Genomic DNA, 27,163 nt, shown 5'->3' with positions numbered 1-27,163 from the left:
ATATCTACTTTGTGCATGACACAAGTAATTTTTCCAACAATTGTTTACAGAGATTATTTCACTTATAATTCACTGTATCACAATTCCAGTTGCTCAGAAGTTTACATACACTAAGTTGACTGTGCCTTTAAACAGCTTGGAAAATTCCAGAAAATGATGTCATGGCTTTAGAAGCTTCTGATAGGCTAATTGACACCATTTGAATCAATTGGAGGTGTACCTGTGGATGTATTACAAGGCCTACCTTCAAACTCAGTACCTCTTTGCTTGACATCATGGGAAAATCAAAAGAAATCAGCCAATCACCTCAGAAAATAAATTGTAGACCTCCACAAGTCTGGTTCATCCTTTAGAACAATTTCCAAATGCCTGAAGGTACCACGTTCATCTGTACAAACAATAGTAAGTATAAACACCATGGGACCGCGCAGCCGTCATACCGCTCAGGAATGAGACACGTTCTGTCTCCTAGAGATCAACGTACTTTGGTGCGAAAAGTGAAAATCAATCCCAGAACAACAGCAAAGGACCGTGTGAAGATGCTGGAGGAAACAGGTACAAAAGCATCTATATCCACAGTAAAACGAGTTCTATATTGACATAACCTGAAAGGCCGCTCAGCAAGGAAGAAGCCACTGCTCCAAAACCGCCATAAAAAAGCCAGACTACGGTTTGCAACTGCACATGGGGACAAAGATCATACTTTTTGGAGAAATGTCCTCTGGTTTGATGAAACAATAATACAACTGTTTGGCCATAATGACCATCGTTATGTTTGGAGGAAAAAGGGGGACGCTTGCAAGCCGAAGAACACCATCCCAACCATGAAGCACTGGGGTGGCAGCATCATGTTGTGGGGTTGCTTTGCTGCAGGAGGGACTGGTGCACTTCACAAAATAGATGGCATCATGAGGAAGTAAAATTATGTGGATATATTGAAGCAACATCTCAAGACATCAGTCAGGAAGTTAAAGCTTGGTCACAAATGAGTCTTCCAAATGGATAATGACCCCAAGCATACTTCCAAAGGTGTGGCAAAATGGCTTAAGGACAACAAAGTCAAGGTGTTGGAGTAGTCATCACAAAGCCCTAACCTCAATCCTATAGAAAATGTGTGGGCAGAACTGAAAAAGCGTGTGCGAGCAAGGAGGCCTACAAACCTGACTCAGTTACACCAGCTCTGTCAGGAGGAATGGGCCAAAATTCACCCAACTTATTGTGGGAAGCTTGTGGAAGGCTACCCGAAACGTTTGACCCACGTTAAACAATGTAAGGTAATGCTACCAAATACTAATTGAGGATATGTAAACTTCTATGTGATATGTAATCATTGATATGTAATCATTCTCTTTACTATTATTCTGACATTTCACATTCTTAAAATAAAGTGGTGATCCGAACTGACCTAAAACAGGGGATTTTTACTAGGATTAAATGTCAGGAATTGTGAAAAACAGAGTTTAAATGTATTTGGCTAAGGTGTATGTAATCTTCCGACTTCAACTGTATACTGTAGAATACTATAGTAAATACTACAGCATTATCCGCACAAAAAACACTGTAGTAAATACTACAGTAATATATACAAAAACACTACAGTCCACAAAAACACCACACTTTTTAAACTATAATAAAAACTACAGTATTTAATTTTCATATGCCCTGCCCATTCTCCTCCCCCATATCATAGTTTGTTCCACCCATAAGTGAGAAACCTACATGCCAAGTATACACCATTTATTGTGTTCCCTACAGGTTATAGAAAAGAGTAGATCTGAACTATCCATTCAGACCCCAGTCCTACCTACCTACCTACAGGTTATGGAAAATGTGCTCTTTTAGTATTTCTACAGAAGTTTTCCTGAAGGAGAAAGTCTCCACTTCTATGTCAAGGATTAGAAAACAAAAACACTATAGTAAATACTACAGTAATGTCTGCAAAAACACTACAGTAAATACTACAGTATACTACAGTCCTCAAAACACTACAGTAAATACTACAGTAAACTACAGTCCTCAAAAAACACTACAGCAAATACTACAGTATAGTACAGTCTGCAAAAACACTACACTAATTACTACAGTATATACTACAGTTATTTTACTACAGTATTTATACTATAGTTAACTGTAAATACTACACTATATACTACAGAGGGGTTGGGTGCTATGTGTTAGTTTTAAGCCATTTTTTAGGGACCCCTGAAAACTCCTAATTCTCCTAGACCCCCTGGTTGAGAATCACTATACTAAATTACTGATAGATATGGACTTCATTTCCCATCAGCCCGGCAATTATTTTCCTCAATTTCCGCGTCACTTGGCTCTAAAAGTAAACATATTTTGCTCTTCTGCGTTGTTGTAGGACCAGACAATTTAGAACAGTTAACAGACAATAGTATTTAGAAGTGTGTGAGTATTTTGAGTCACTGTATAGGGTGTTTAGATTGTAGCTATTTATCTAGCTCAATTTTTACACAGCCAACGCAACGCGGAAAGAACATACCGGTAGTAACGTTATAAAGTTAAGTTTCTAGCTTGTCAATTAAGTTAATGTGGTAACTAATGTTAACTACTTAATTTCTTCGTATGAATTTTGAATTTCTTGCTCTTCTATCAAAAGTATTCGGCTCCCTCCGTGCATAGAAAAAGCTAACAAATATTTGTATGGTTAACGTGCTAGTTTCCCGGCCAACGCCTTTCTCCCTTCCTTTTTTCTCATGCTCGTCGTCGCACACATTTCGTTTGAAAATGTGTCGTAGTTGACAGAGTTCTGCGTCAAGCGCTTGACAGACACAGCAATACAATTTTGTAGAATTAGGGATGACATTCTTTCTTTTTACTGAACACCTTCGTTTTTTCCATTTGGACAGTTTGTCAAAAGCCAGGTAGATTATAAGCGAGACATTTTCATAGGGTTTACCTGCTGGGATCAAAATGGGTTGCACACTAAGTGCCGAAGATAAAGCTGCCATGGAGAGGAGTAAAAATATTGATCGGAATCTGAGAGAAGCTGGCGAAAAGGCATCATGTGAAGTCAAACTGTTGCTTCTAGGTGAGTGTTCATATGTGACTGACATTCGCAGCTACTATATACATTATATGAGATCTGGAGAGGGTGTCTGTCTAACTGATCGAATTACTGTTATGTATGGCTCATGACTAGCTCTTAAACTCTTCTGTATTTAGGGTTTGAGGTTACATTCGGCCACATTTGGCTCCACGTGAACTACAATTCCGACGCTGTGTTTTAACATGTTGAAAAGTCAATCATCGCTTTAAAACCGGTTTTCGAGACATATGCTTTGCCCCTTATCGTTCATATCAGCGATAAATACTCTTAAAAAAAAAATATATATATATATATATATATACACAGTTACTGTAGCAGTTTTGCACAGATCCACAAGCTGTGTGCTGCCAGTTGATGAACTACACTTCCTCCCCAGTAATGCTTGCGCACATTTGTTTGAACTAATTATCGCAGGTGGCCACCTATGGCTTTCATTAACAAGAGATGTAACATGGAGATATGGCCGTGTGGGAACACATTGTTTTGAACTTTGTTCACATTGTTTTGAAAAATATGCTCCTTGTGTTTCCAAAAACATACCGCAAGTGATAATGTTTAGAGCACGCGTCTGGGCTCTTAACAAAACACCCCCAGTCAGAAGATACTATGGTCAATAGGCGCTAAAACAGTTAGTCATGAGCCTACCCCGTTCATAGATGCTATCTGGCAATGGTTATGGTGGAACCTACTTTACTCAAATGAAAGCTGTCATTACAATTCAGTCTTCCACAGACTGCATTAAAAAAAACACTTTAGCGTTCATGCTCATGATGTAGCCTGATGTTTTCCCCTAGATTCTCAGGGCATGTGCAAAGGCCCCAAAACAGTAGGGGGTTGTAGAACTGTCACAGATGGAATCAGCTGGTTCTGAGCTCTGACTGTGCATGTTTGTTGTTGCATCTTTACACATTTAGTAGAGTTAAGGATTTGAAACTTCTCCTGATCTTATGTCTCCTTTCTTTGCCTCTAAACATTCCACTTCAAGGTGCTGGGGAGTCTGGGAAAAGCACAATTGTAAAGCAGATGAAGTGAGTACATGTTTCAACCATTTTGTGCACACCCAAAAGAAAATAACAAACTAGCATTCTGTTAAAACCTATTGACCGATTAGGAACCCATGTGAAGTGCTGTATCAGCTATGAGCCATTGCGATATGATGTTATCTATGTCACGAGGCCTAGCTTAGATGTTGACCGCAAGCACCAGTAAGATGCGCATGTTAACCTTCTCTTCCTGCCCCCAGAATTATCCATGAGGATGGGTACACACAGGAGGAGTGCAGCCAGTACAGAGTGGTGGTTTACAGCAACACCATCCAGTCCATCATCGCCATCATCAGAGCTATGGGCAGGCTGGGCATAGACTTTGGGGACACAGCACGATCAGTGAGTCAGCTTGAAGATTCTTTTACATTCCAGTGCTCTTAATTAGTTTAATAGATTGTTAGATTCATTTACTATTGTTTCCTTGTAAAATGCCACAGTAAGTGTTGTTTCTATTTATGTTGTTATGACAACAAGGAAGTAGATACTTCACAAGAACAGTGTACAGAATGATCTACTGGCTGCCGCGACATTTTTTCCAAATCAAATTGTATTCATCACATGCTTCGTAAAAAAACAGGTGTTGACTAACATTGAAATGCTTACTTACGGGCCCTTCCCAACAATGCAGAGAGAAATAATAGAAAAGTAAAACGCGTAATAATACATACACAATGAGTAATGATAGTAATGACTTGGCTATATACAATGAGTACCAGTACCGAGTCGATATGCAGTAATGAGTAATAATATGCAGTAATATGCAGTAATAATAGTAATGACTTGGCTATATACAATGAGTACCAGTAACGAGTCGATATGCAGGGGTACGAGGTAATCGAAGTAGAAATGTGTGTGTGTGTGTATATATATATCATGCTACCATGCGGTAGCAGAGGACAACAGTCGAGGAACTACATGGATGGTCAGCATGTGAAGTAAATCACTTAAACTGATTCTGCACCGAACATGTTGACTTGGGAGTAGGTTTGGGCAGTATACAGTATCCCAGTCTATTTTGAAATACCATCAGTATGATTCTTTAAAAAAATAAATTATATACATTTGAATATTAGTACTTTGTTAAATAAATACCTTCTGTCAACTTGTGCACTAGGTAATGAATAAAGCAGACCGTGTTAATCATTTTGCCTGTTAGATTATTTTTCATTATTATGCTTACTGGTACTAGTTTCACAAAACATCTGTTTGAGCCAGTCACATGTTTGTTTACAAAGAAGCACAACGAGCAAAATGGGTGCTTCGCAAGGGTACTGTCACTCTGGTAGCGCAACTTACCGGTAAGTGAGGTGATCAAGTTACACTTGTTTGAAATTCACTACTGTTGTTTCCCAGCTATATACCGTATAACTATTAAGTTAACTATCAAATTGTGCCAAATAAATTGTCCCCAGTTGGGTTTTGCTAATGTTACCTAAGTGGCTAATGTTAGCTTGCAAGCTCAAGCTTCTTGGTAGCTGCAGCAGAGGCCATCCCCTCCTGGATTAAGATCCCTGCTGTTTAATATTTATTAAATATGTGCAAACTATGTTTTGAGATGCTTTGAGATACTGGGTTTTCTTGATAGTAAATGTTTCCATGAGCTTGTTAGCATTTACCTAGCATCCACTATGGGGATTCCTTAGTACTTGTTAGCATTCTGGTAAATTATGATTTTTGTGGGGGGGAATGGCGCACCCTGTGTGCACTACCAGTAATACCATATATCCCGGGACAGCACAGGCATGGTATGGAAATCTGGATTCCACCCAACCCTATTTGGGATTGACATTTTTCTGTTGTCATACTGTTTCCACGATAGACAAGCATTGTTGTTTCCTGTTGGTAACTGTGGTTTTCTTTGTTTTGCTGTGTCTCCAGGATGATGCCCGCCAGCTTTTTGCCTTGGCCAGCTCTGCAGAGGAAGGGGTCATGACCCCTGAACTGTCTGGGGTCATCAAGAGGTTATGGCAGGACGGAGGGGTCCAGATCTGCTTTGGCAGGTCTAGAGAGTACCAGCTAAACGACTCCGCCTCATAGTAAGAGCATTACAAATCTCTGCTCTAACACTACTTGAATCAAATATTATAACGACTAGAGAACCATTATGACTGATAGGAGGCATATTGGTTATCCTCAAACATGAGAAGCGAGACTGTAATCCAAATGACTGTGATTCATCCAAGATTGGGGAAAGCCTGATGATCTGAAAATAATATTTGAGTTCCAGAAAATCATTGGAAATAGGGAGAAGTGTAACGAACGTGTACCTAAGGTCTTATGTGACATGTTAATCAGGAGGCTGCGGCCTGGACTCATTTCGTATACATTGAAATGTTTTTCTGTTTTCCACTGCCTCTGTTGGGAGCTTGCTTTTCAAAAAATGTACTCTACTGTCAACAGGCTGTAGATTGAGTATTTATTAGGATCCCCATTACCTGCTGACAAGGCAGCAGCTAATCTTCCTGGGGTCCAAACAGGAATAAAACAATACATCATAGTTAAACAATAGCCTACATCATAAATAAAATAGTACATCAACGTAGACATTGCATTATACATACAGTATGTACATTTCTCCATTACTTCAAATTTACATTTATAAAATGTACAATACAACAATACACTATTACAATGTGTGTGAAGAGTATGGCTGGCACAATGACCGTGTTATGGATGAAGACCGTCATGAAAAAATAAACGCCAGAACTGTTTAACACTAGAATCACTGGTGTTAGAATCGAGGCTAACGAGCAGTCATTACAGTGTAATAAATACATTTAATATACAGTGCATTCAGAAAGTACCCCTTGACTTTTTCCACATTTTGTTACGTTTCGGCCTTATTCTAAGAAAGCCGTTCGGCATGTACTTGGTGTCCACGTCAAACCAAAAGTTAATTCCAAACTTGTCGGGTTTACTCGCAATGTACTGCGTAAAGCAGCAACAAGCTTTTGTTGTGAACAATTGTTCATCAACAGGTATCTTCTCTCCTGGTTTGCAATGCTGTTCTGTACAAACGTCAGATAGCATGGCAAATTTGTCTGTTTTCAGATTTCTCGTTTCTGTGTCATCAAAACGGAAGTAACGCATGATCTCTCTGAAGCGATCATGTTACATGATTTGCTGATGTTTTTTGCTTGAGCTATAGGGCCTGCTCTCTGAGTACATTTTGTGCTGATAATCGTAGCTTGTTCTTCCAATTTTGGGATGAATGGGTGGAGGAGGAGGGCAATGGGGGGGGACCATAAAACAAATGACATGCCCTCCTAAAACTTGTTATAGCTCCAGTTCTGTATGTGATTATTATGATTCTAACAACGGCAGTGTTTTATTTAGGAAAAGTCAAGGACGGAGGCTTTACTGAGTTTTTTAATTAATTGGTCGGAGGCTTGACTGTAATACATTTAATTAATTAATAAGCAGTCAAAATGACTGCTTTAGCAGTTCTAGTGTTAAGTTTAATTTAGATTTTTTTTTTTATGAACAGCTGACTGAAAAGAGGATGGCCGGGCATTCGTGTGGTTGAGTCCGTTTCTGCGGTAACGTGGACTTTAACAACGTGACTAAACTTTGTTGCTCCTTGCTGAAACAAGCAAGATGTTGTAGAACACTAAGGCAACCTGCCTAAATTGTAGAACACTAAGGCAACCCGTAGCACTCATGTCCGTAGCCATGAAGTACTTTGAAAGGCTGGTAATGGCTCACATTAACACCATTATCCCAGAAACCCTAGACCCACTCACTCCAATTTGCATACCGCTCAAACAGATCCACAGATGATGCAATTTCTATTGCACTCCACACTGCCCTTTCCCACCTGGACAAAAGGAACACCTACGTGAGAATACTATTCATTGACTACAGCTCAGCGTTCAACACCATAGTGCCCTCAAAGCTCATCACTAAGCTAAGGACCCTGGGACTAAACACCTCCCTCTGCAACTGGATCCTGCACTTCCTGACAGACCGCACCCAGGTGGTGAGGGTAGTTAACAACACATCCTTGATTCAAGTTCCTTGGTGTCCACATCACCAACAAGCTATCATGATCCAAACACACCAAGTAAGTTGTGAAGAGGGCACAACAAAGGCTATTCCCCCTGAGGAAACTAAAAAGATTTGGCATGGGTCCTCATTTCCTCAAAAAGTTCTACAGCTGCAACATCGAGAGCATCCTGACTGGTTGCATCACTGCCTGGTACGGCAACTGCTCGGCCTCCGACCAGAGGGTAGTGCGTAAGGCCAGTACATCACTGGGGCTAAACTGCCTGCCATCCAGAACCTCTACACCAGGCAGTGTCAGAGGAAAGCCCTAAAAATTGTCAAAGACCCCGGCCACCCCAGTCAAAGACTGTTCTCTCTACTACCGCATGGCAAGCCACACCGGAGCGCCAAGTCTAGGACCAAAAGACTTCTCAACAGCTTTTACCTCCAAGTCATAAGACTCCTGAACAGCTAATAAGATGGCTACCCGGACTATTTACATTGTGTGTGTCCCCCCCCCCAAACCCTCTTTTACGCTGCTGCTACTCTCTGTTTATCATATATGCATAGTCACTTTAACCATACATTCATATACGTACTGCCTCAATTAGCCCGACTAACCAGTGCCCCCGCACATTGGCTACCCAGACTATATGCATTGTGTCCTGCCACCCGCCAACCCCTCTTTTACGCTACTTCTACTCTCTGCTCAATTAGCCCGACTAACCGGTGCCTGTATATAGCCTCGCTCCTATTATAGCCTCGCTACTGTTATTTTTCACTCTTTTTTTATTTTTTTTTATTTCTTTACTTATCTATTGTTCACCTAATACCTATTTGTTTTACTTAAATGTCATTGTTGGTTAGTAAGCATTTCACTAAGGTCTACACCTGTTGTATTTTGCGCACGTGACAAATACACTTTAATTTGTAGCAAATGAGCGCACACAAAAGGCTGCAAGCAAGATGCAGCATCAGCACACATAGAAATAGAATGATGGCAGCACATGCATATTTTTTATATATGTTTTATATACAGTACCAGTCAAAGTTTGGACATCTACTCATTCAAGGGTTTTTCTTTATTTTTACTATTTTCTACATTGTAGAATAATAGTGAAGACATCACTATTACCGTGGAATCATGTAGTAAGCAAAAAAAAGTGTTAAACAAATCAAAATACATTTTATTTTTGAGATTCTTCTAAGTAGCCACTCTTTGCCTTGATGACAGCTTTACACACTCTTGGCATTCCTTCAACCAGCTTTTTTGGAACCAAAAATCTAAAATTTGGACTCCTCAGACCAAAGGACCGATTTCCACCGGTCTAATGTCCGTTGTTCATGTTTCTTGGCCCAAGCAAGTCTCTTCTTCTTATTGGTGTCGTTTAGTAGTGGTTTCTTTGCAGCAATTTGACCATGAAGGCCTGACTCACGCAGTCTTGACCTGTTCTTGCCATAATATGGACTTGGGCTACTACCACCCCTACCATGTCACAACTGATTGGCTCAAACGCATTAAGAAGGAAAGATATTCTACAAATTAACTTTTAACAAGGCACACCTGTTAATTGAAATGCATTCCAGGTGACTACCTCATAAAGCTGGTTGAGAGAATGCCAAGATTGTGCAAAGCTATCAAGGCAAAGGGTGGCATCTCAAATATATTTTGATTTGTGTAACACTTTTTTGGGTTACTACATGATTCCATATGTGTTATTTTATAGTGTTCATATCTTCGCTATTCTATAATGTAGAACATTTGTAAAAATAAAGAAAAAACATTAAATGAGTAGGTGTGTCTAAGCTGTTGATTGGTACTGTGTGTAATATATATAGATATATTGTTTAACACATATTTTATTGCACAGGGGACACCTGTCTGAATTGTGCCTGTCTCAGTGGACTAATCCATTGAGGAGGCTGCTGGAATGCCATGGTCCAAGAAGGGAGAGTGGCTAAGATGCACAAGGCACGTCTCTCTCCATAATGCTCTCTGTCCCGCCATTTCGTGTGCATTTGTTGTTTTGTAACTTTATTGTGTGAATTGTTTGCCCTTTGATTGTTACTGTCTATCAATTCCCCATTACATATCACCAGTAGTAGCCTACATTTACCGTTAATTCCGATCATTTCTAATCTACAATGTTTGTTTGGTTATGGTCATTTTTGTTTAATGCATTCAATATTATTAGTTGTTTACCATTCATTGTCGGAGTGCACACGATTGCAGCGCTCACGCGTGTGAGAAAGTTTGTTTATTTCATTCTATTTACGAGTTTTGACAATTTATAAATTCTTTGGTAATTTAGCAGACTTTAAAAAAAGTCAGTTGTGAATGACTATTTCCTCAAATATTTCCAGCTCTCTCCCCTTCGATAACCACTTGGCATGAAAGGGAAAGGTTTAATGATCTGATCCAGTGGAAATGTAATAAATACTTGATTACTTCTTATCCCTTGCACAAATAGCCTACAGCTTTGTCTGTCCTGAACTCACTGGCACCTGAATTTTGTACATTTTCACCCCAAATTCTCATTATCGAAATGCCTCTCGGGGTCATTTGAATAGGTTTTTCTAAAGTAAAATGTAACTTATTTCTATAAAATGCAAAATATGTTGTCCATAAATCAAAACATTTATACTAATTGAAGTTTACATTAAACTATAATATTTATTACGTTAAGAGTGTTAACTTTTTCAAGTTGCTGTAAAAACTCCAATCGTTTTTTAAAATCGTTTTATTCACCCATGATGCATCATCTAGAGGAGCAGTCCTTAGACAAACAGAAGTTCATTTAATTTCTTCACTTATATGCCTTCAGAATGAGAATCTTATTCTCAAACACCCCCTTTATGACACTTGACATACTGAAATGACAAAGGCTCAAATTGGGAAAACTTACCAAACCAACATAGAGCCATGAATGGGGCTTCAGCGATGTGGCCCAAACATTTTTTTGCTCATTTGTAGTGGCCGTCTCTTATTACTGCAGATTGAGCTACTGGCCTCTAATTACTGAAACACACATTTCTCATTACCGCATAATTTTTAGGTCTGTTTCGGGAATGAAATCTTTCATTTCAGCAAATTATAATAAGCTAATTCTAACATATAGTCAATGGGTTTGCTGTGCTGGTAACTTTATTTACTAGGACCACTCCTTATACTTATTGTATAGCATTTTTGTTAAACATCAGTTATTTGATTAAATAGGGGTTGTCAAGAAATATGGGTGTATAAACACCATTTATTTAACTTAAAGCCACAATCTGGAGTTTGATTCAGCATAGCGCAACCCACCGTCCAGGCTGTATCACATCCGGCCATGATTGAGAATCCCATAGGGCTGCGCACAATTGGCCCAGCGTCGTCCGGGGTAGGTCGTCATTGTAAATAAGAATTTGTTCTTAACTGGCCTGCCGAGTTAAATAAAAAAAATGATGTACTTAAAGGAGGACATCCCCCATTTTGACATGTTCCTTTGTTATGACAAGCCTAAGTAAGTTCAGGAGTAAAAATTTGCATAACAAGTCACATAAGTTGCATGGACTCTGTGCGCAATAGTGTTCAACATGACTATCTCATCTCTGTACCCAACATATACAATTATCTGACATATACAATTATCTCTAAGGTCCCTCAGTTGAGGAGTGAATTTCAAGTAAAGATTCAACCAAAATGACCAGGGAGGTTTTCCAATGCCTCGCAAAGAAGGGCACCTATTGGTAGATGGGTAAAAATATAAAAACAGACATTGAATATTCCTTTGAGCATGGTGAAGTTATTAATTACACTTTGGATGGTGTATCAATACATCCAGTCACTAAAAAAATACAGGCATCCGGAGAGGAAGGAAACCACTCCGGGATTTCACTGTGAGACCAATTGTGACTTAAAACAGTTAGAGTTTAATGGCAGTGATTGGAGAACTGAGAATAGATCAACAACATTGTAGTTACTCCACAATACTAACCTAATTGGCAGAGTGAAAATAATTTAAGCCTGTACATAAGAAAAATATTCCAAAACATGCATCCTGTTTGCAACAGGGCATTAAAGTAATACTGCAAAAATGTGGCAAAGCAATTCACTTTTTGTCTTGAATGCAAAGTGTTATGTTTTGGGCAAATCCAATACAACACCTTACTGTGTACCACTTTCCATATTTCCAAGCATAGTGGTGGTTGCATCATGTTATGGGTACGCTTGTAATTGTAAAGGACAGGGAAGTTTTTCAGGATAAAAAAATAAATTGAATGGAGCTAAGCACAGACAAAATCCTAGAGAAAAACATTTCCACCAGAAACTGGGAGATTAATTCACCTTTCAGCAGGACAATAGTCTAAAACACAAGGCCATATCTACACTGAAGTTGCTTACCAAGAAGACCGTGAATGTTCCTGAGTGGCAGAGTTACAATTTTGACTTAAATCTTCTTGAAATCTATGGCAAGACCTGAAAATGGTTGTCTAGCAATGATCAACAACCAATTTGACAGAGCTTGAATAATTTTGAAAAGAATAATGGGCAAATGTTGCGCAATCCAGGTGTGGAAAGCTCCTCGAGACTTACCCAGAAAGAATCACAGCTGTAATTGCTGCCAACGGTGATTCTAACAAGTATTGACTCAGGGGGTTGAATACTTATCTAATCAAGATACAGTTCCTTTCGAAAGTGTTCAGACCCCTTGACTTTTTCCACATTTTGTTACGTTACAGCCTTATTCTAAAATTTGTGATTTAAAAAAAATAATACATTTTAACCTGTCTAGGATGAGGGTGCCGCTAGCGGCACTCCCCCCCCCCACCCCCACTGAAAAACCAGTGCCGCGAAATTCAAAAAAAATATTTTTAAAAAATATTTAACTTTCACACATTAAAGTCCAATACAGCTAATGAAAGACACAGATCTTGTGAATCCAGCCAACATGTCCGATTTTTAAAATGTTTTACAGGGAAGACACAATATGTAAAGATGTACATCTATTACCTAAAAACACATTAGCATAATCCACCATCTTTTATTTGTCCACCAACACCAGTAGCTATCACCAATTCGGCTAAACTAAGATATTTATAGCCCCTAACCAAGAAAAAAACTCATCAGATGACAGTCTGATAACATATTTATGGTATGGGATAGGTTTTGTTAGAAAAAAGTGCATATTTCAGGTAGATGGCATAGGTTACAATTGCACCCACCGTCACAAATGGACTAGAATAACTACATAGAGCAACGTGTTTACCTACTTACTAATCATCAAACATTTCGTAAAAATACACAGCATACACTAATCGAAAGACACAGATCCTGTGAATACAGACAATATTTCAGATTTTCTAAGTGTCTTACAGCGAAAACACAATAAATCGTTATATTAGCATAGCACATAGCAGCCCAGCATTGATTCTAGCCAAAGTGAGCGATAACGTCAACATCGCCAAAATATATTAATTTTTTCACTAACCTTCTCAGAATTCTTCAGATGACACTCCTGTAACATCATATTACACAATCCATATAGAGTTTGATCGAAAATGTTTATATTTAGCCACCAAAATCATGGTTAGACAATGTGAAATGTAGCCCAGCTGGTGAGAAAATGTCCGTGCGCCATATTAGACAGTGATCTACTCTTATACATAAATACTCATAAACGTGACTAAAAAATATAGGGTGGACAGGGATTGATAGACAATTTAATTCTTAATACAGTCGCGGAATTACATTTTTTAAATTATCCTTACTTTTCAATACAGTTTGCGCCAAGCGAAGCTACGTCAAAAAACATGGCGTCCTAAGCCACTAACATTTTTCGACAGAAACACGATTTATCACAATAAAAATGTCCTACTTTGAGCTGTTCTTCCATCAGTATCTTGGGCAAAGGATCCTTTCTTGGGTCTAATCGTCTTTTGGTGGAAAGCTGTCCTCTTGCCATGTGGAAATGCCAACTGCGTTCGGGATGAACTGGAAGCGTGCCCAGCAATTCACAGCGTTTCAGAAATAAATGTCCCAAAATTGCACTAAACGGATATAAATTGCTATAAAACGCTTTAAATTAACTACCTTATGATGTTTTTAACTCCCATAACGAGTAGAAACATGACCAGAGTAATATTACTCCCTCCACTAATGCTTGGAACAAGTGCGGGTCGATGTCCTCCAGGCGCATTACGCAGCAAGAAAAGAGTTCCTAGCTACAGGGTTTTTTAATTTGTAGTACCTGTGAACGCGCAATCGACCCCATTCAAATCGTCATCACGTAAAGGCATCCAGGGGAAGACGTAAGCAGTGTCCGTATACTCATAGCAATAACTGCGGCCTTTTAACTGACTCCAGATCAGGGGCCAACATTTCTGAAATCTGACTCCATGTCAGGGAAATTGCTGTAGAATGGGTTCTGTTCCACTTAGAGACAAAATTTCAACTCCTATAGAAACTATAGACTGTCTTCTATCCAATAATAATAATAATATGCATATTGTACGATCAAGAATTTTGTGGGAAGCCGTTTCAAAAATTACACGATTAGCATAAATAGTGACAACAGCGCCCTCATCCTCAACATTAATATCCATCTACACACAATACCCCATAATGCCAAAGCGAAAACAGGTTTTTAGAAATCTTTGCAAATCTATTAAAAATGAACAAATACCTTATTTACTTAAGTATTCAGACCCTTTGCTGTGAGATTCGACATTGCGCTCAGATGCATCCTGTTTCCATTGATAATCCTTGATGTTTCTACAACTTATATTGATTGGACATGATTTGGAAAGGCACACACCTGTCTATTTTAAGGTCACACAGTTGACCGTGCATATCAGAACAAAAACCAAGCCATGAGGTCGAAGGAATTGTTCGTAGAGCTACGAGACAGGATTGTGTCAACAGATCTGGGGTAGCGTACCAAAACATTTCTGCAGGCACCTAAAGGACTCTCAGACCATGAGAAACAAGATTTTCTGGTCTGATGAAAACGAGATTGAAAAGGATCTGCAGAGAATAACTGGAGATGCTCCCCAAATACAGGTGTGCCAAGCTTGTAGCATCATACTCAAGGCTGTAATTGCTGAGTAAAGAGGCTGAATAGTTATGTAAATGTCATATTTCAGTTTTTATTGAATACATTTCAACATTTTTCTAAAAACCTGTTTTTCTTTGTCATTATGTGGTATTGTGTGTAAATTAAGATTATTTATTTTAAAAAGTAATTTTAGGATAAGGCTGTAATGTAACAAAGTGGAAAAGGTTAAGGGGTCTGAATACTTTTCAAATGCACTGTGTTAGTGTTTTATTCTTCGACTTTGACATGAGAGTATTTGGTGTAAATCGTTAAAAAGAATACAATTAAATTCATTTTCATCTCACTTTGTAACACAACAAAATGTGGAAAAAGACAAGGGGTGTGAATACTTTCTGAAGAAACTGTATTTAGAAGCTTTAGGCATATCATGTTGTGCCATTTACCTGTAGAATCGCATTCGATTTAGAAATGCATCTAAAATACCTTAGAACCACACATATCTATGTCCTAATACACCAATATTACCTGTAAATTCCTAAATTACTTTTTTTTAAAGGCACATTTTTATGCTGAAGTGACTTGTGAAAATACATGCACGTAATTACAGTACTTATCCTAAAATAATGGTATTTAGTCAATTGCATTAAGATCAGTGATTTTAGTTTTATGCAGGTCATTTTGGATTGACAAATGACAGTTTGATGTTTTGGATTACTGAATCTCTAATAGAGCTCAGTACAGTTTTTCAATGCTAAACTAGGAAACACTCATTCCCGAAACATGCATTCTCCCGAACCTTCTTTACTGTAATGCACCAATATTAGGAAAACTAAAATGTTTACTTTTAGTCATTTTTGCTTAATCTGATAGTGTGCCTTTTTTTGTTATTTTATCCAAATATGTGTACAGAAAAATAACAGAAAAAAAACAAAATTCAGAAAAGCTTGTGTTATGAGAAATTACTAAATACATGTTAAGTGTCATGTTTAACTCAGGCCTTTTCATTTAAGTTAGCAATGTTAAAACTTATTAGAAAGGGATTTGTTTTACTTTTTTGAACTTAATGATAATTCTTGCTTAGGTAGTTGTGGAAATTGTGGTAAAATGCATAATATATGTTCAATAAACACAACAATGATTATGAAATAGATAAATACAGATCCTAATCTTAGTGGTCCAAGAGGAATTATGGAAAAAATGTCTTTTGTCAATTTCTTTTGGGTCAAGTGTCAGTTTTGTGAGAATCACCCATATGATTACTCTGAGTTGTTTGTTTTGGGAATCATTTTCTTTATTTACTTTGTATTCCTCCATATTGGCTTAATTTGTTCACTTGCATTGTTGTTCACATCCATGGTTGATCCAAAACCAGAACTTCTATTACATGTTAGCTCATCAATTTGAAATGACATTATCCAACAATTGGTAAGTAGTAGTGTATGTAAGTAATTTATGTTAAGTCAGTTTCCTTCTCTTCCTCCTCAGTTACCTGAATGACCTGGACAGGATATCCCAGCAGAACTACGTGCCCACGCAGCAGGATGTCCTGCGCACCAGAGTCAAGACCACCGGCATTGTGGAGACACACTTCACATTCAAGGACCTCTACTTCAAGTCAGTAAGCTGTTAACACAGCATTCCGTGCGCCGACTTACACTAATAATAACTGAGGATCTTTGTCCCTACAGTTAGTGATTCACTAATGTAGAAAATCGCAAAGCTGTCTGTATAGCACCCTAGTGACCACAATTTACTGTAGAAGTGTTGTCTTTCTCTCTCCCACTCATTCCCTTTTTTATGTCCTCTATCTTCTCTCAATTCCTCATGTTATTTCTCTCTGTCTGAATCTCCATGGTTGCAGGATGTTTGATGTGGGGGGTCAGAGGTCTGAGAGGAAGAAGTGGATCCACTGCTTCGAGGGAGTCACAGCCATCATCTTCTGTGTTGCGCTCAGTGACTATGACCTGGTGTTAGCTGAGGATGAGGAGATGGTGAGTGGGACAGGGCATAAACTCTAGATCTATAGTCCTGTGGTAATGACATGATACTCTTTATCAAAAGAGATTGCCCACACGCTGACCCTAACACTGCTCATCTCTCCACAGAACCGAATGCACGAGAGCATGAAGCTGTTTGACTCCATCTGCAACAACAAGTGGTTCACGGGCACCTCCGTCATCCTCTTTCTCAACAAGAAGGATCTGTTTGAGGACAAGATCCAGAAGAGCCCCCTCACTATCTGCTACCCAGAGTACTCCGGTACATCTTTAACCCTTTACACTCATTGGAATTGGACTGTATGGATAGGGATACATTTAAATGTTTCTTACAGAAGAAATATGAAAAGCTTATGCACAACCATTTAAACAATTGAAAGGATACAGTTTGTAGATTATGGAAAAAATATTAGACTAAAGGTAGGGACACAACAGTTCACCTGACACAAGACTGAATTCTAACAAGCTGCTGTTGATTTGATGTGCATTGTACATTTTCTGTACTTTTTGCTGTATTTGTGGATAAGAAATCTGAAAATACTCTGGGTACATTCAGTAACATGATAAGAATATTCCTGGAAAATGTGTGGTAGATGCAACACAAAACAAAAATACAATGGTTTGAGTGAGAGGACTAACTGGTGTGTCCAAGTGGCCACACAACTCTCCAGAGTGTGCACAGTCCCTAAGTCATTCGAGTTGTGGCTGAAAGACGACATGATTAACATCAGCTGGCGGGTTATACACTGTATCGGCAGGATAGAACAGCAGCCTCTGATAAGACAGGTGGTGATGGTCTATGTATATTTGTAAACAACAGTTGGTGCATGATATCTAAGGAAGTCTCGGTTTTGCTCACCTGAGGTAGAGTATCTCATGATAAGCTGTAGACCACACTATCTACCTAGAGTTTTCATCTATATTCTTCGTAGCTGTCTATTTACCACCACAAACCGATGCTGGCACTAAGATTGCACTCAATGAGCTGTATACGGCCATAAGCTAACAGGAAACGCTCATCCAGAGGCGGCGCTCCTAGTGGCCAGGGACTTTAACGCAGAGAAACTTAAATCCGTTTTACCTCATTTCTACCAGCATGTTAAATGTGCACCAGAGGGGAAAAAACTCTAGGCCACCTTTACTGAACACACAGGGATGCTTACAAAGCTCTCCCTCGCCCTCATTTGGCAAATCTGACCATAGTTCTATCCTCCAGGTTCTTGCTTACAGGCAAAAGCTGAAGCACCAGTGACTCGGTCAATAAAAAAGTGGTCAGATGAAGCAGATGCTAAGCTACAGGACTATTTTGCTAGCACAGACTGGAATATGTTCCTGAAATCCTCCGATGGCATTGAGGAGTGCACCACATCATTCACTGGCTTTGTAAATAAGGGCATCGATGACGTTGTCCAGAAGTGACTGTACGTACATACCCCAACCAGAAGCCATGGATTACAGGCAACATCCGCACTGAGCTAGAGGGTAGAGCTGCCGGTTTCCAGGAGCAGGACTCGAACCAGGAAGCTTATAAGAAATCCCGCTATGCCCTTCGATGAACCATCAAACAGGCAAAGCGTCAATAAAGGACTAATATCGAATCAAACTACACCGGATCCGACGCTCGTCGGGTGTGTCAGGGCTTGCAAACTATTACAGACTACAAAGGGAAGCACAGCCGCGAGCTTCCCAGTGATACGAGCCTACCAGACAAGCTAAATGACTTCTATGCTCTTTGAGGCAAGTAACACTGAAACAAGCATGAGCGCATCAGCTGTTCTGGAAGACGTGAGTAAGACCTTTAAACACGTCAACATTCACAAGGCCGCAGGGCCAAACAGATTACTTGAACGTGTATTCCGAGCATGCGCTGACCAACTTGCAAATGTCTTCACTGACATTTTCAACCTCTCCCTGTCTGAGTCTGTAATTCCAACATGTTTCAAGCAGACCACCATAGCCCCTGTGCCCAAGATCACTAATGTAACCTGCCTAAATGACTATCGACCCGTAGCACTCATGTCTGTAGCCATGAGTGCTTTGAAAAGCTGGTCATGGCTCACATCAACACTATCAGCCCAGAAACCCTAGACCCACTCCAATTAGCATACCGCCCCAACAGTTCTACAAGTGATGCAATCTCTATTGCAATCTACACTGCCCTTTCCCACCTGGACAAAAGGAACACCTATGTGAGAATGCTGTTCTTTGACTACAGCTCAGCGTAGTGCCCAGCGTAGTGCCCTCAAAGCTCATCACTAAGCTAAACACCCTGGGACTAAACACTTCCCTCTGCAACTTGATTCTGGACTTCCTGACGGGCTGCCCCCAGGTGGTAAGGGTAGGTAACAACACATCCACCACCCTGATCCTCAACATGGGGGCCCCTCAGGGGTGTGTGCTCAGTCCCCTCCTGTACTCCCTGTTCACTCATAACTGCATGGCCAGGCACAACTCCCAACACCAGCATTACGTTTGCTGATGACACAGCAGTGGTAGGCCTGATCACTGACAACGACGAGACAGCTTATAGAGAGGAGGTCGGAGACCTGGCCGTGTGGTGCCAGGACAACAACCTCTCTCTCAGCGTGATCAAGACAAAGGAGATGATTGTGGACTACAGGAAAAGGAGGACCCGAGCATTCCCCCATTCTCATTAACAGGGCTGTAGGGGAGCAGGTTAAGCACTTCTTCAAGTTCCTTGGTGTCCACATCACCAACAAGCTATCTTGGTCCAAGCACACCAAGACAGTTGTGAAGAGGGCACGACAAAGCCTTTTCCCCCTCAGGAAACTGAAGAAATTTGGCATGGGTCCTCAAAAGGTTCTACAGCTGCTCCATCGAGAGCTTCTTGACTGGTTGCATCACTGCCTGGTATGGCAACTGCTCGGCCTCCGACTGCAAGGCACTACAGAGGAGAGTGCGTACGGCCCAGTACGTCACTGGGGCCAAGCTTCCTACCATCTAGGACCTCTGTACCAGGCGGTGTCAGAGGAAGGCCCTAAAAATTGTCAAAGACTCCAGCCACCCTAGTCATAGACTGTTCTCTCTGCTACCACACGGCAAGCGGTACCGGAGCGCCAAGTCTATTTCCAAAATGCTTCTTAACAGCTTCTACCCCTAAGCCATAAGACTCCTGAACAGCTAATCAAATGGCTACCCAGACTATTTGCATTACCCAGACTATTTGCATTGACCCCCCCCCCCCCCCCCCTCTTTTACACTGCTGCAACTCTGTTTATTATCTATGCATAGTCACATCAACTGTATGTACATGTATGTAGAGTTAGTTGGAAATTTACATACACCTTAGCCAAATACATTTAAACTCAGTTTTTCACAATTCCTGACATTTAATCCTAGTAAAAATTCCCTGTTTTAGGTCAGTTAGGATCACCACTTTATTTTAAGAATGTGAAATGTCAGAATAATAGTAGAGAATTATTTATTTCAGATTTAATTTCTCATCACATTCCCAGTGGGTCAGAAGTTTACATACACTCAATTAGTATTTGGCAGCATTGCCTTGGATCAAACGTTTCGGGTAGCCTTCCACAAGCTTCCCACAATAAGTCGGGTGAATTTTGTCCCATTCCTCCTGACAGAGCTGGTGTAACGGGGTCAGGTTTGTAGGCCTCCTTGCTCGCACATGCTTTTTCAGTCCTGCCCACACATTTTCTATAGGATTGAGGTCAGGACTTTGATGGCCACTCCAATGCCTTGACTTTGTTGTCCTTAAGCCATTTTGCCACACCTTTGGAAGTATGCTTGGGGTCATTATCCATTTGGAAGACCCATTTGCGACCAAGCTTTAACTTCCTGACTGATGTCTTGAGATGTTGCTTCAATATATCCACATAATTTTACTTCCTCATGATGCCATCTATTTTGTGAAGTGAACCAGTCCCTCCTGCAGCAAAGCACCCCCACAACATGATGCTGCCACCCCTGTGGTTGGGATGGTGGCAGCAGTTCTTTGGCTTGCAAGCCTCCCCCTTTTTCCTCCAAACATAACGATGGTCATAATGGGCAAACAGTTCTATTTTTGTTTCATCAGACCAGAGGACATTTTTCCAAAAAGTACGATCTTTGTTCCCATGTGCAGTTGCAAACCGTAGTCTGGCTTTTTTATAGCGGTTTTGTAGCAGTGGCTTCTTCCTTGCTGAGCGGCCTTTCAGGTTATGTCGATATAGGACTCGTTTTACTGTGGATATAGATGCTTATGTACCTGTTTCCTCCAGCATCTTCACAAGGTCCTTTGCTACTGTTCTGGGATTGATTTGCACTTTTTGCACCAAAGTACATTAATTTCTAGGAAACAGAACGCGTTTCCTTCCTGAGCGGTATGACGGCTGCGTGGTCCCATGGTGTTTATACTTGCGTACTATTGTTTGTACAGATGAACGTGGTACCTTCAGGTATTTGGAAATTGCTCCCAAGGATGAACCAGACTTGTGGAGGTCAACAATTTGTTTTCTGAAGTCTTGGCTGATTTTCTTTTGATTTTTCCCATGATGTCAATCAGAGGCACTGAGTTTGAAGGTAGGCCTTGAAATGCATCTACAGGTACACCTCAAATGATGTCAATTAGCCTATCAGAAGCTTCTAAAGCCATGACATAATTTTCTGGAATTTTCCAAGCTGTTTAAAGGCACAGTCAACTTAGTGTATGTGAACTTCTGACCCACTGGAATTGTGATACATTGAATTATAAGTGAAATAATCTGTCTGTAAACAATTGTTGGAAAAAATGTGTCAATCACAAAGTAGATGTCCTTACCGACTTGCCAAAACTATAGTTTGTTAACAAGAAGTTTGTGGAGTGGTTGAAAAACGAGTTTTATTGACTCCAACCTTAGTGTATGTAAACTTCCGACTTCAACTGTATTACCTCAATTACCCCGACTAACTGGTGCCCCTGCACATTGACTCTGTACCAGTTCCCCCTGTATGTAGCCTTGCTATTTTACTGCTGCTCATTAAATATTTTATACTTTTTTAGAACTTATCTATTTTTTTACTTACCACGTACTTTTCTTAACTACATTGTTTGTTAAAGGCTTGTAAGTAAGCATTTCACTGTAAGGTCTACACCTGTTGTATTCGGTGCATGTGACAAAACATTTGATTTTCAAAGCACTTTTATGACTCAAAGAAGAGACTTCAGCCAAGGTGCTTTTTTAAAGATATCCTAGCTATGCAGTTGAGGAATTAGCACAAGCACCCTTGTAGTTTTTGTTTGGAACACATCCCTGCATCCCCGCTATCACACAATTACTGTTGTTTATCCAACCCAAAAACGGTCCATTATGAATCACAACGGTGCTCAAGTTCACAACGGGTGTCAGTCAAAACCTATACAGCACTGTGAAGCAAAGAGTCTGAGCTCTGACATCATGTTTAACGTGTTACTGTGCAGCCACTGCGTACCAATTTTAAGGTACTTATCAGTACCCAAATATTCCATTTTCAATTTGTGTACGAGTGTAAAGGGCTACTAATACATTCTTTGACATTTTAGAGATATACAGGTGGATATTTAGGAATCAGCATCTATAAAACAGCACAAAGCACAATTTCCTGTGGGATTGTTGTTATAGTACCCGCAGTGCATTTGCACACAGTGGATTCTTGTTTGGGATGTCTGAGTAATGAGTTATACCTCTTATGAAATATTAGCTTGTGCAATATGGGAGGAGCCTCATGGCACACTTTGCTGAAGCAGGATATTTGAGTTTAGCAAGTTTAGTCTATAGTAGGTAATGACTAGTTTGCTCAAGCAATGTATTAATTAAGTCAAACATATATTGCATGTCCTTGTGAGAATAATTGCATAAATGATATTGAAAACATATTCCCCTCTGCTCTAGGTTCAAACGAATTCAAAGAGGCGTCAACCTACATTCAGTGTCAGTTTGAGGACTTGAACAAGCGGAAGGATACAAAGGAGATCTACACCCATTTCACGTGTGCTACTGACACTAAGAACGTGCAGTTTGTCTTTGATTCTGTCACTGACGTCATCATAAAAGCCAACCTGAAGGAGGTTGGCTTGTACTGAGACTCCTGCAACATCATCTGTCTTGTCATCATAGGGGCTGGTGTGTTGGAATCACACATTCACAGGTATAAATCAATCATTGCCTTTTTGACAGTTAGACCATATACAGGATGGGTTTTTAGACCATAAACTGTTGCCATAATGTATGATGAATCCTTGGATATTTCAAAACAAGATTACATAGAGCACTTATGTGGTTTTGGTTTTCTATCTTTTTGCTGTTATGGATTCCTTAGCTATGGACTGATTTTTAAAGTGGAATAGAAGTTGTGAGTTGGATTTGCCAAATGTTTTTGACTGTTACTGCCAAATTTCTGTAAAATGTCTTTAAAACATTCTGCACTTTTTAGGCTTTCAGCATTCACTGTAAAGGGTTCAAATGTATTAATTACATTGTAAATGTTGAATAAGGGATCACAACTATTATGCATTTTCTGAGTTTTGATAACTTATCTTTATAACTGTATGTACTGAGGGTACAAAACATTAGGAGCACCTTCCTAATATTGATTTGCACCCTCTTTTGCCCTCGGAATAGCCTCAATTTGTTGGGGTATGGACTCTACAAGGTGTTCCACATGGATGCTGGCCCATGTTGACTCTAATACTTCCACAATTGTGTCAAGTTGGCCTGATGTTCTTTAAGTGGTGGACCATTCTTGATACACATGGGAAACTGTTGAGTGTGAAAAACCAAGCAGTGTTGCAGTTCTTTGTACATTACTACCATATTCTGTTCAAAGGCACTTCAATATTTTGTCTTGCCCATTCATCCTCTGAATGGCACACATACACAATCCATTTCTCAATTGTCTCAAGGCTTAAAAATCCTTCTTTAACCTGTCTCCCCTTCATCTACACTGATTTGAAGTCGATTTAACAAGTGATCAATAAGCGATCATAGCTTTCACCTGGATTCACCTGGTCAGTCTATGTCATGGAAAGAGTAGATGTTCCTAGTGTTTTGTACACTTAGTGTAAATGGTCATTGCTCAACCTAAATTGTTGTTGTGGAATTGTGTCCACTTGTGTTAATCAGTATTCTCGTGGGGATTTTAATGTGCTGAATTCTGATTGTTTTAATATATCACCATTCAGATCGTTACATAACACTGAAGTATTATACTAGCTCTTAGCGGACTGTAAGACATCACTTGATGTTTTAAAACCACTTTTAAAGAGAAAGCTTTTTTTAATGGTTGCCTTAACTTGTATTATGTTATTTTGGATATAACTAATTTGTATAAAGATTATTATGGGCTTTCGCTGAAGACAATGGCCTTAATAAAAAATAAGAGTATTTGCCTGGAAGCCATTTTAATCGCCCCTCCTTTTGAAAACATGTTTTTTTTTTATTTTACCAGGTGAGTTGACTGAAAATATCTTATTTTATAGCAAAGGCCTGGGGAAAGTTATGGAAGTCCAGAGGACATGAATATTAAAAATAAAATAACTTGTTATGTCGATCACAAAAGTTGTTTTGTTGAGATCACGAGGAACTATATAAATGGGCGTAGACGTAGTGATTGACAGTATGGCTGAGGTGGCAGAGCCCACGGTGGTTCAGCGCATACGTTTTTATTGATTGCTACACTAAGGGATGGTGCATTTAATACTAACCTCATGCTTTCATTTGTGTTTTGAGCTCATTATCCGTTTATAAGTTAGAATGTTATCAAGCTATGTTACCTTGAGCTAAAAGCTCATGTAGCAGCTAAGCCCTCATGGTGCATTCAAGCCCTGAACGATGCCTGACAGGCACCGTTGTCTCCCAGGCTGTATGCCACATCAAAGACCACAGCAAATCGCATGCAAGCAACAATGCAGCTAACCTGACTAGTCTTGTTAGCTAGGTAGTCTTGTTATCTATGCTGGTTGTTAGCTTGCATAACTGATATGTGTATAATTGTAAGGGGCACTTTGTTTTATGAATAAAATTTACAGAGTGGGTGAGCTCTAATCCTGACAGGTTGATCAGATTCAATAGTAGCCTCAGTCTGAAACATCAGGATGCTGTCTTGTAGGTTGTTTCATAGGTTAAACGCCTTCTGTTTCATAGGTGAAGCTCCTTGCAGGCAAATTAGCAATTGGTGCATTATGCATATGATCAAGAGTGGGTGCACTCTATTCCTGGCCAGCCGATCAAATTCAGTAGTAGTGTCAGAGGCTGATCTGTCAGGATGCTGCCTTGTAGGCTGGCTGCAAGGAACCTTAAATATGAAACCGCCTACAAGGTAGCATCCTGATTTATCAGCCTCTAAGGCTGAAATTGAATCTGATTAGCCTGTCAGGAATGGACATCGCTCACTGTAAATGTTATACTAAATTACCTTTTTTATAATTATACACATCAGTTATGCAATTATACACATCAGTCCTGTTAGTCCTGTTAGCTAACTTGTTGCTACCTAGCTAACTAGCTAGCTCACAAGACTAGCCTAGTTAGTTGCGTTGTTCCTTGCATGAGATTGGCTGTGGTCTTCAGGGGGGCATGCAGCCTGGGAGACGCCGCTGCCTGTCAGGCAGCATTCAGGGCATAAATGCTCCGCATTACCATCAACGCAGCCACAGGGCTCCTTGATGAGGTGGCTATTGTGCATCTGCACATATGAATGGATGATGTGTGCTACTTTTGGTGATCTCGACAAAACAACTTTTGTTATGTAGAAACATGAGATAAATACATAAGTCATGATCTCGGCATAGGGAGGGAATTGTATTTTTATTCATATGTCCTCTGGGCTTCTGTAGAAAGTTACAAAAAACATAAAAAAATACATAGGTAACCTACAAAATATATAAGCAAGCAAAAAACAATTGCTATTTGGACATTTTAACAGTTGTCTAAATTGAACACACTGAATGTTCCTTCTTGCATTAAAATTGAATGTGGACCAAACTTGTCTTTTAATTATTCAGTAGTGTCAATTACAATCATAAGATTGTAAAAGACTTGACTTATACCATTATAAACCATAGAAATGTTTGTTTGCATTGTGTATCTCTCCACAAGGTCGTACGAGTCAGTGGTTGACAACACCACCTACAATGGGGGTTATGTCATACAACACACATTTAAGTCTTAGGCCTAACAAAGTTGATTTATTGTTTAACGGATGCCCCGTTTCACATTTCTCCCCCCAATTATTTTTGTGGAGGACAATTGGGCTCCCGAGTGGCGCAGCGGTCTAAGGCACTGCATCTCAGTGCTAACCGTGTCACTACAGTCCCTGGTTCGATTCCAGGCTGTATCACATCCGGCCGTGATTGGGAGTCCCATAGGGTGGCGCACAATTAGCCCAGCGTCGTCCGGGTTTGGCCTGGGTAGGCCATCGTTGTAAATACGAATTTGTTCTTAACTGACTTGCCTTGTTAAATAAAGGTAAAATAAATGTTAAAAATGTGATTCATATGAATTTATTATTTTAAACGATTCACTTTGCCCTTGTAGTATTTGGGATTCGGTTCAAGCGTGGTGAATCGGATCCTGTGAATCAAAGTAATCATTCGTAAATCGCAAACAGTAATTTTAGGAAAAAAGATAGCCTGTAGCCTTCCTTTTGGATCATGTGATTGACTTACCAGCACCTCAAATGTTCTAATGCTTGAGCTCTTGTTTATCTTTATAGAATATTAGTTCAATGGTATTGTAGGTATGCTGCACCTAAATGGTAACAGTCCAAGTCGAGCATTCAATATGTGGCTACAAAACTTAACATCAATGTAGTTCATTAGAGGGGGACCCTGACAAGCACTCAAACTGTGGTCCCTGTGAGTGTCAATTCCAAAACCATCATACAAAAAGGCAAAAATGTCTTGGTAAGATGTTGTATTAAGGTCGTTTCGTGTTTTTACAAGGGGTTGAAATTTTATTTTACATGTTCATATTTCTATTTTCTCGCTCACCTCACTTTTCAAAAAATGTATTCCTTTTAAACAGTAAATCAACTTTGTATGACCTAAAGATC

The 27,163-nt window shown here is 39.7% G+C and overlaps 1 protein-coding gene across 1 annotated transcript; it reads left to right on the top strand.

The window, feature by feature from the left end:
- Positions 1–2,301: 2,301 nt before the first annotated feature.
- Positions 2,302–26,094, top strand: LOC129848589 (guanine nucleotide-binding protein G(i) subunit alpha-3-like). Its single transcript, XM_055915748.1, has 8 exons — positions 2,302–3,055; positions 4,059–4,101; positions 4,317–4,458; positions 5,998–6,155; positions 16,626–16,754; positions 17,002–17,131; positions 17,246–17,399; positions 23,005–26,094. The coding sequence occupies exons 1-8, from the start codon at positions 2,938–2,940 to the stop codon at positions 23,193–23,195; spliced, it is 1,065 nt and encodes a 354-aa protein (XP_055771723.1). The 5' UTR covers positions 2,302–2,937; the 3' UTR covers positions 23,196–26,094.
- The last annotated feature ends 1,069 nt before the right edge of the window (positions 26,095–27,163 follow it).

This window comes from Salvelinus fontinalis, chromosome 3 (assembly GCF_029448725.1).
Source record: "Salvelinus fontinalis isolate EN_2023a chromosome 3, ASM2944872v1, whole genome shotgun sequence".
In the NCBI taxonomy this organism is placed as follows: domain Eukaryota; kingdom Metazoa; phylum Chordata; class Actinopteri; order Salmoniformes; family Salmonidae; genus Salvelinus; species Salvelinus fontinalis.
Note: the sequence above shows the minus strand (reverse complement) of the source record. Positions and strands in the feature narration are given on the sequence as shown.

Coding starts and splice junctions, on each gene's coding strand:
- LOC129848589 (XM_055915748.1), top strand. CDS start 2,938: ATGGGTTGCACACTAAGTGCCGAAGATAAAGCTGCCATGGAGAGGAGT. Junction 16,755..17,001: donor TTCAAGGACCTCTACTTCAA/GTCAGTAAGCTG, acceptor CCATGGTTGCAG/GATGTTTGATGTGGGGGGTC. Junction 17,132..17,245: donor TAGCTGAGGATGAGGAGATG/GTGAGTGGGACA, acceptor ATCTCTCCACAG/AACCGAATGCACGAGAGCAT.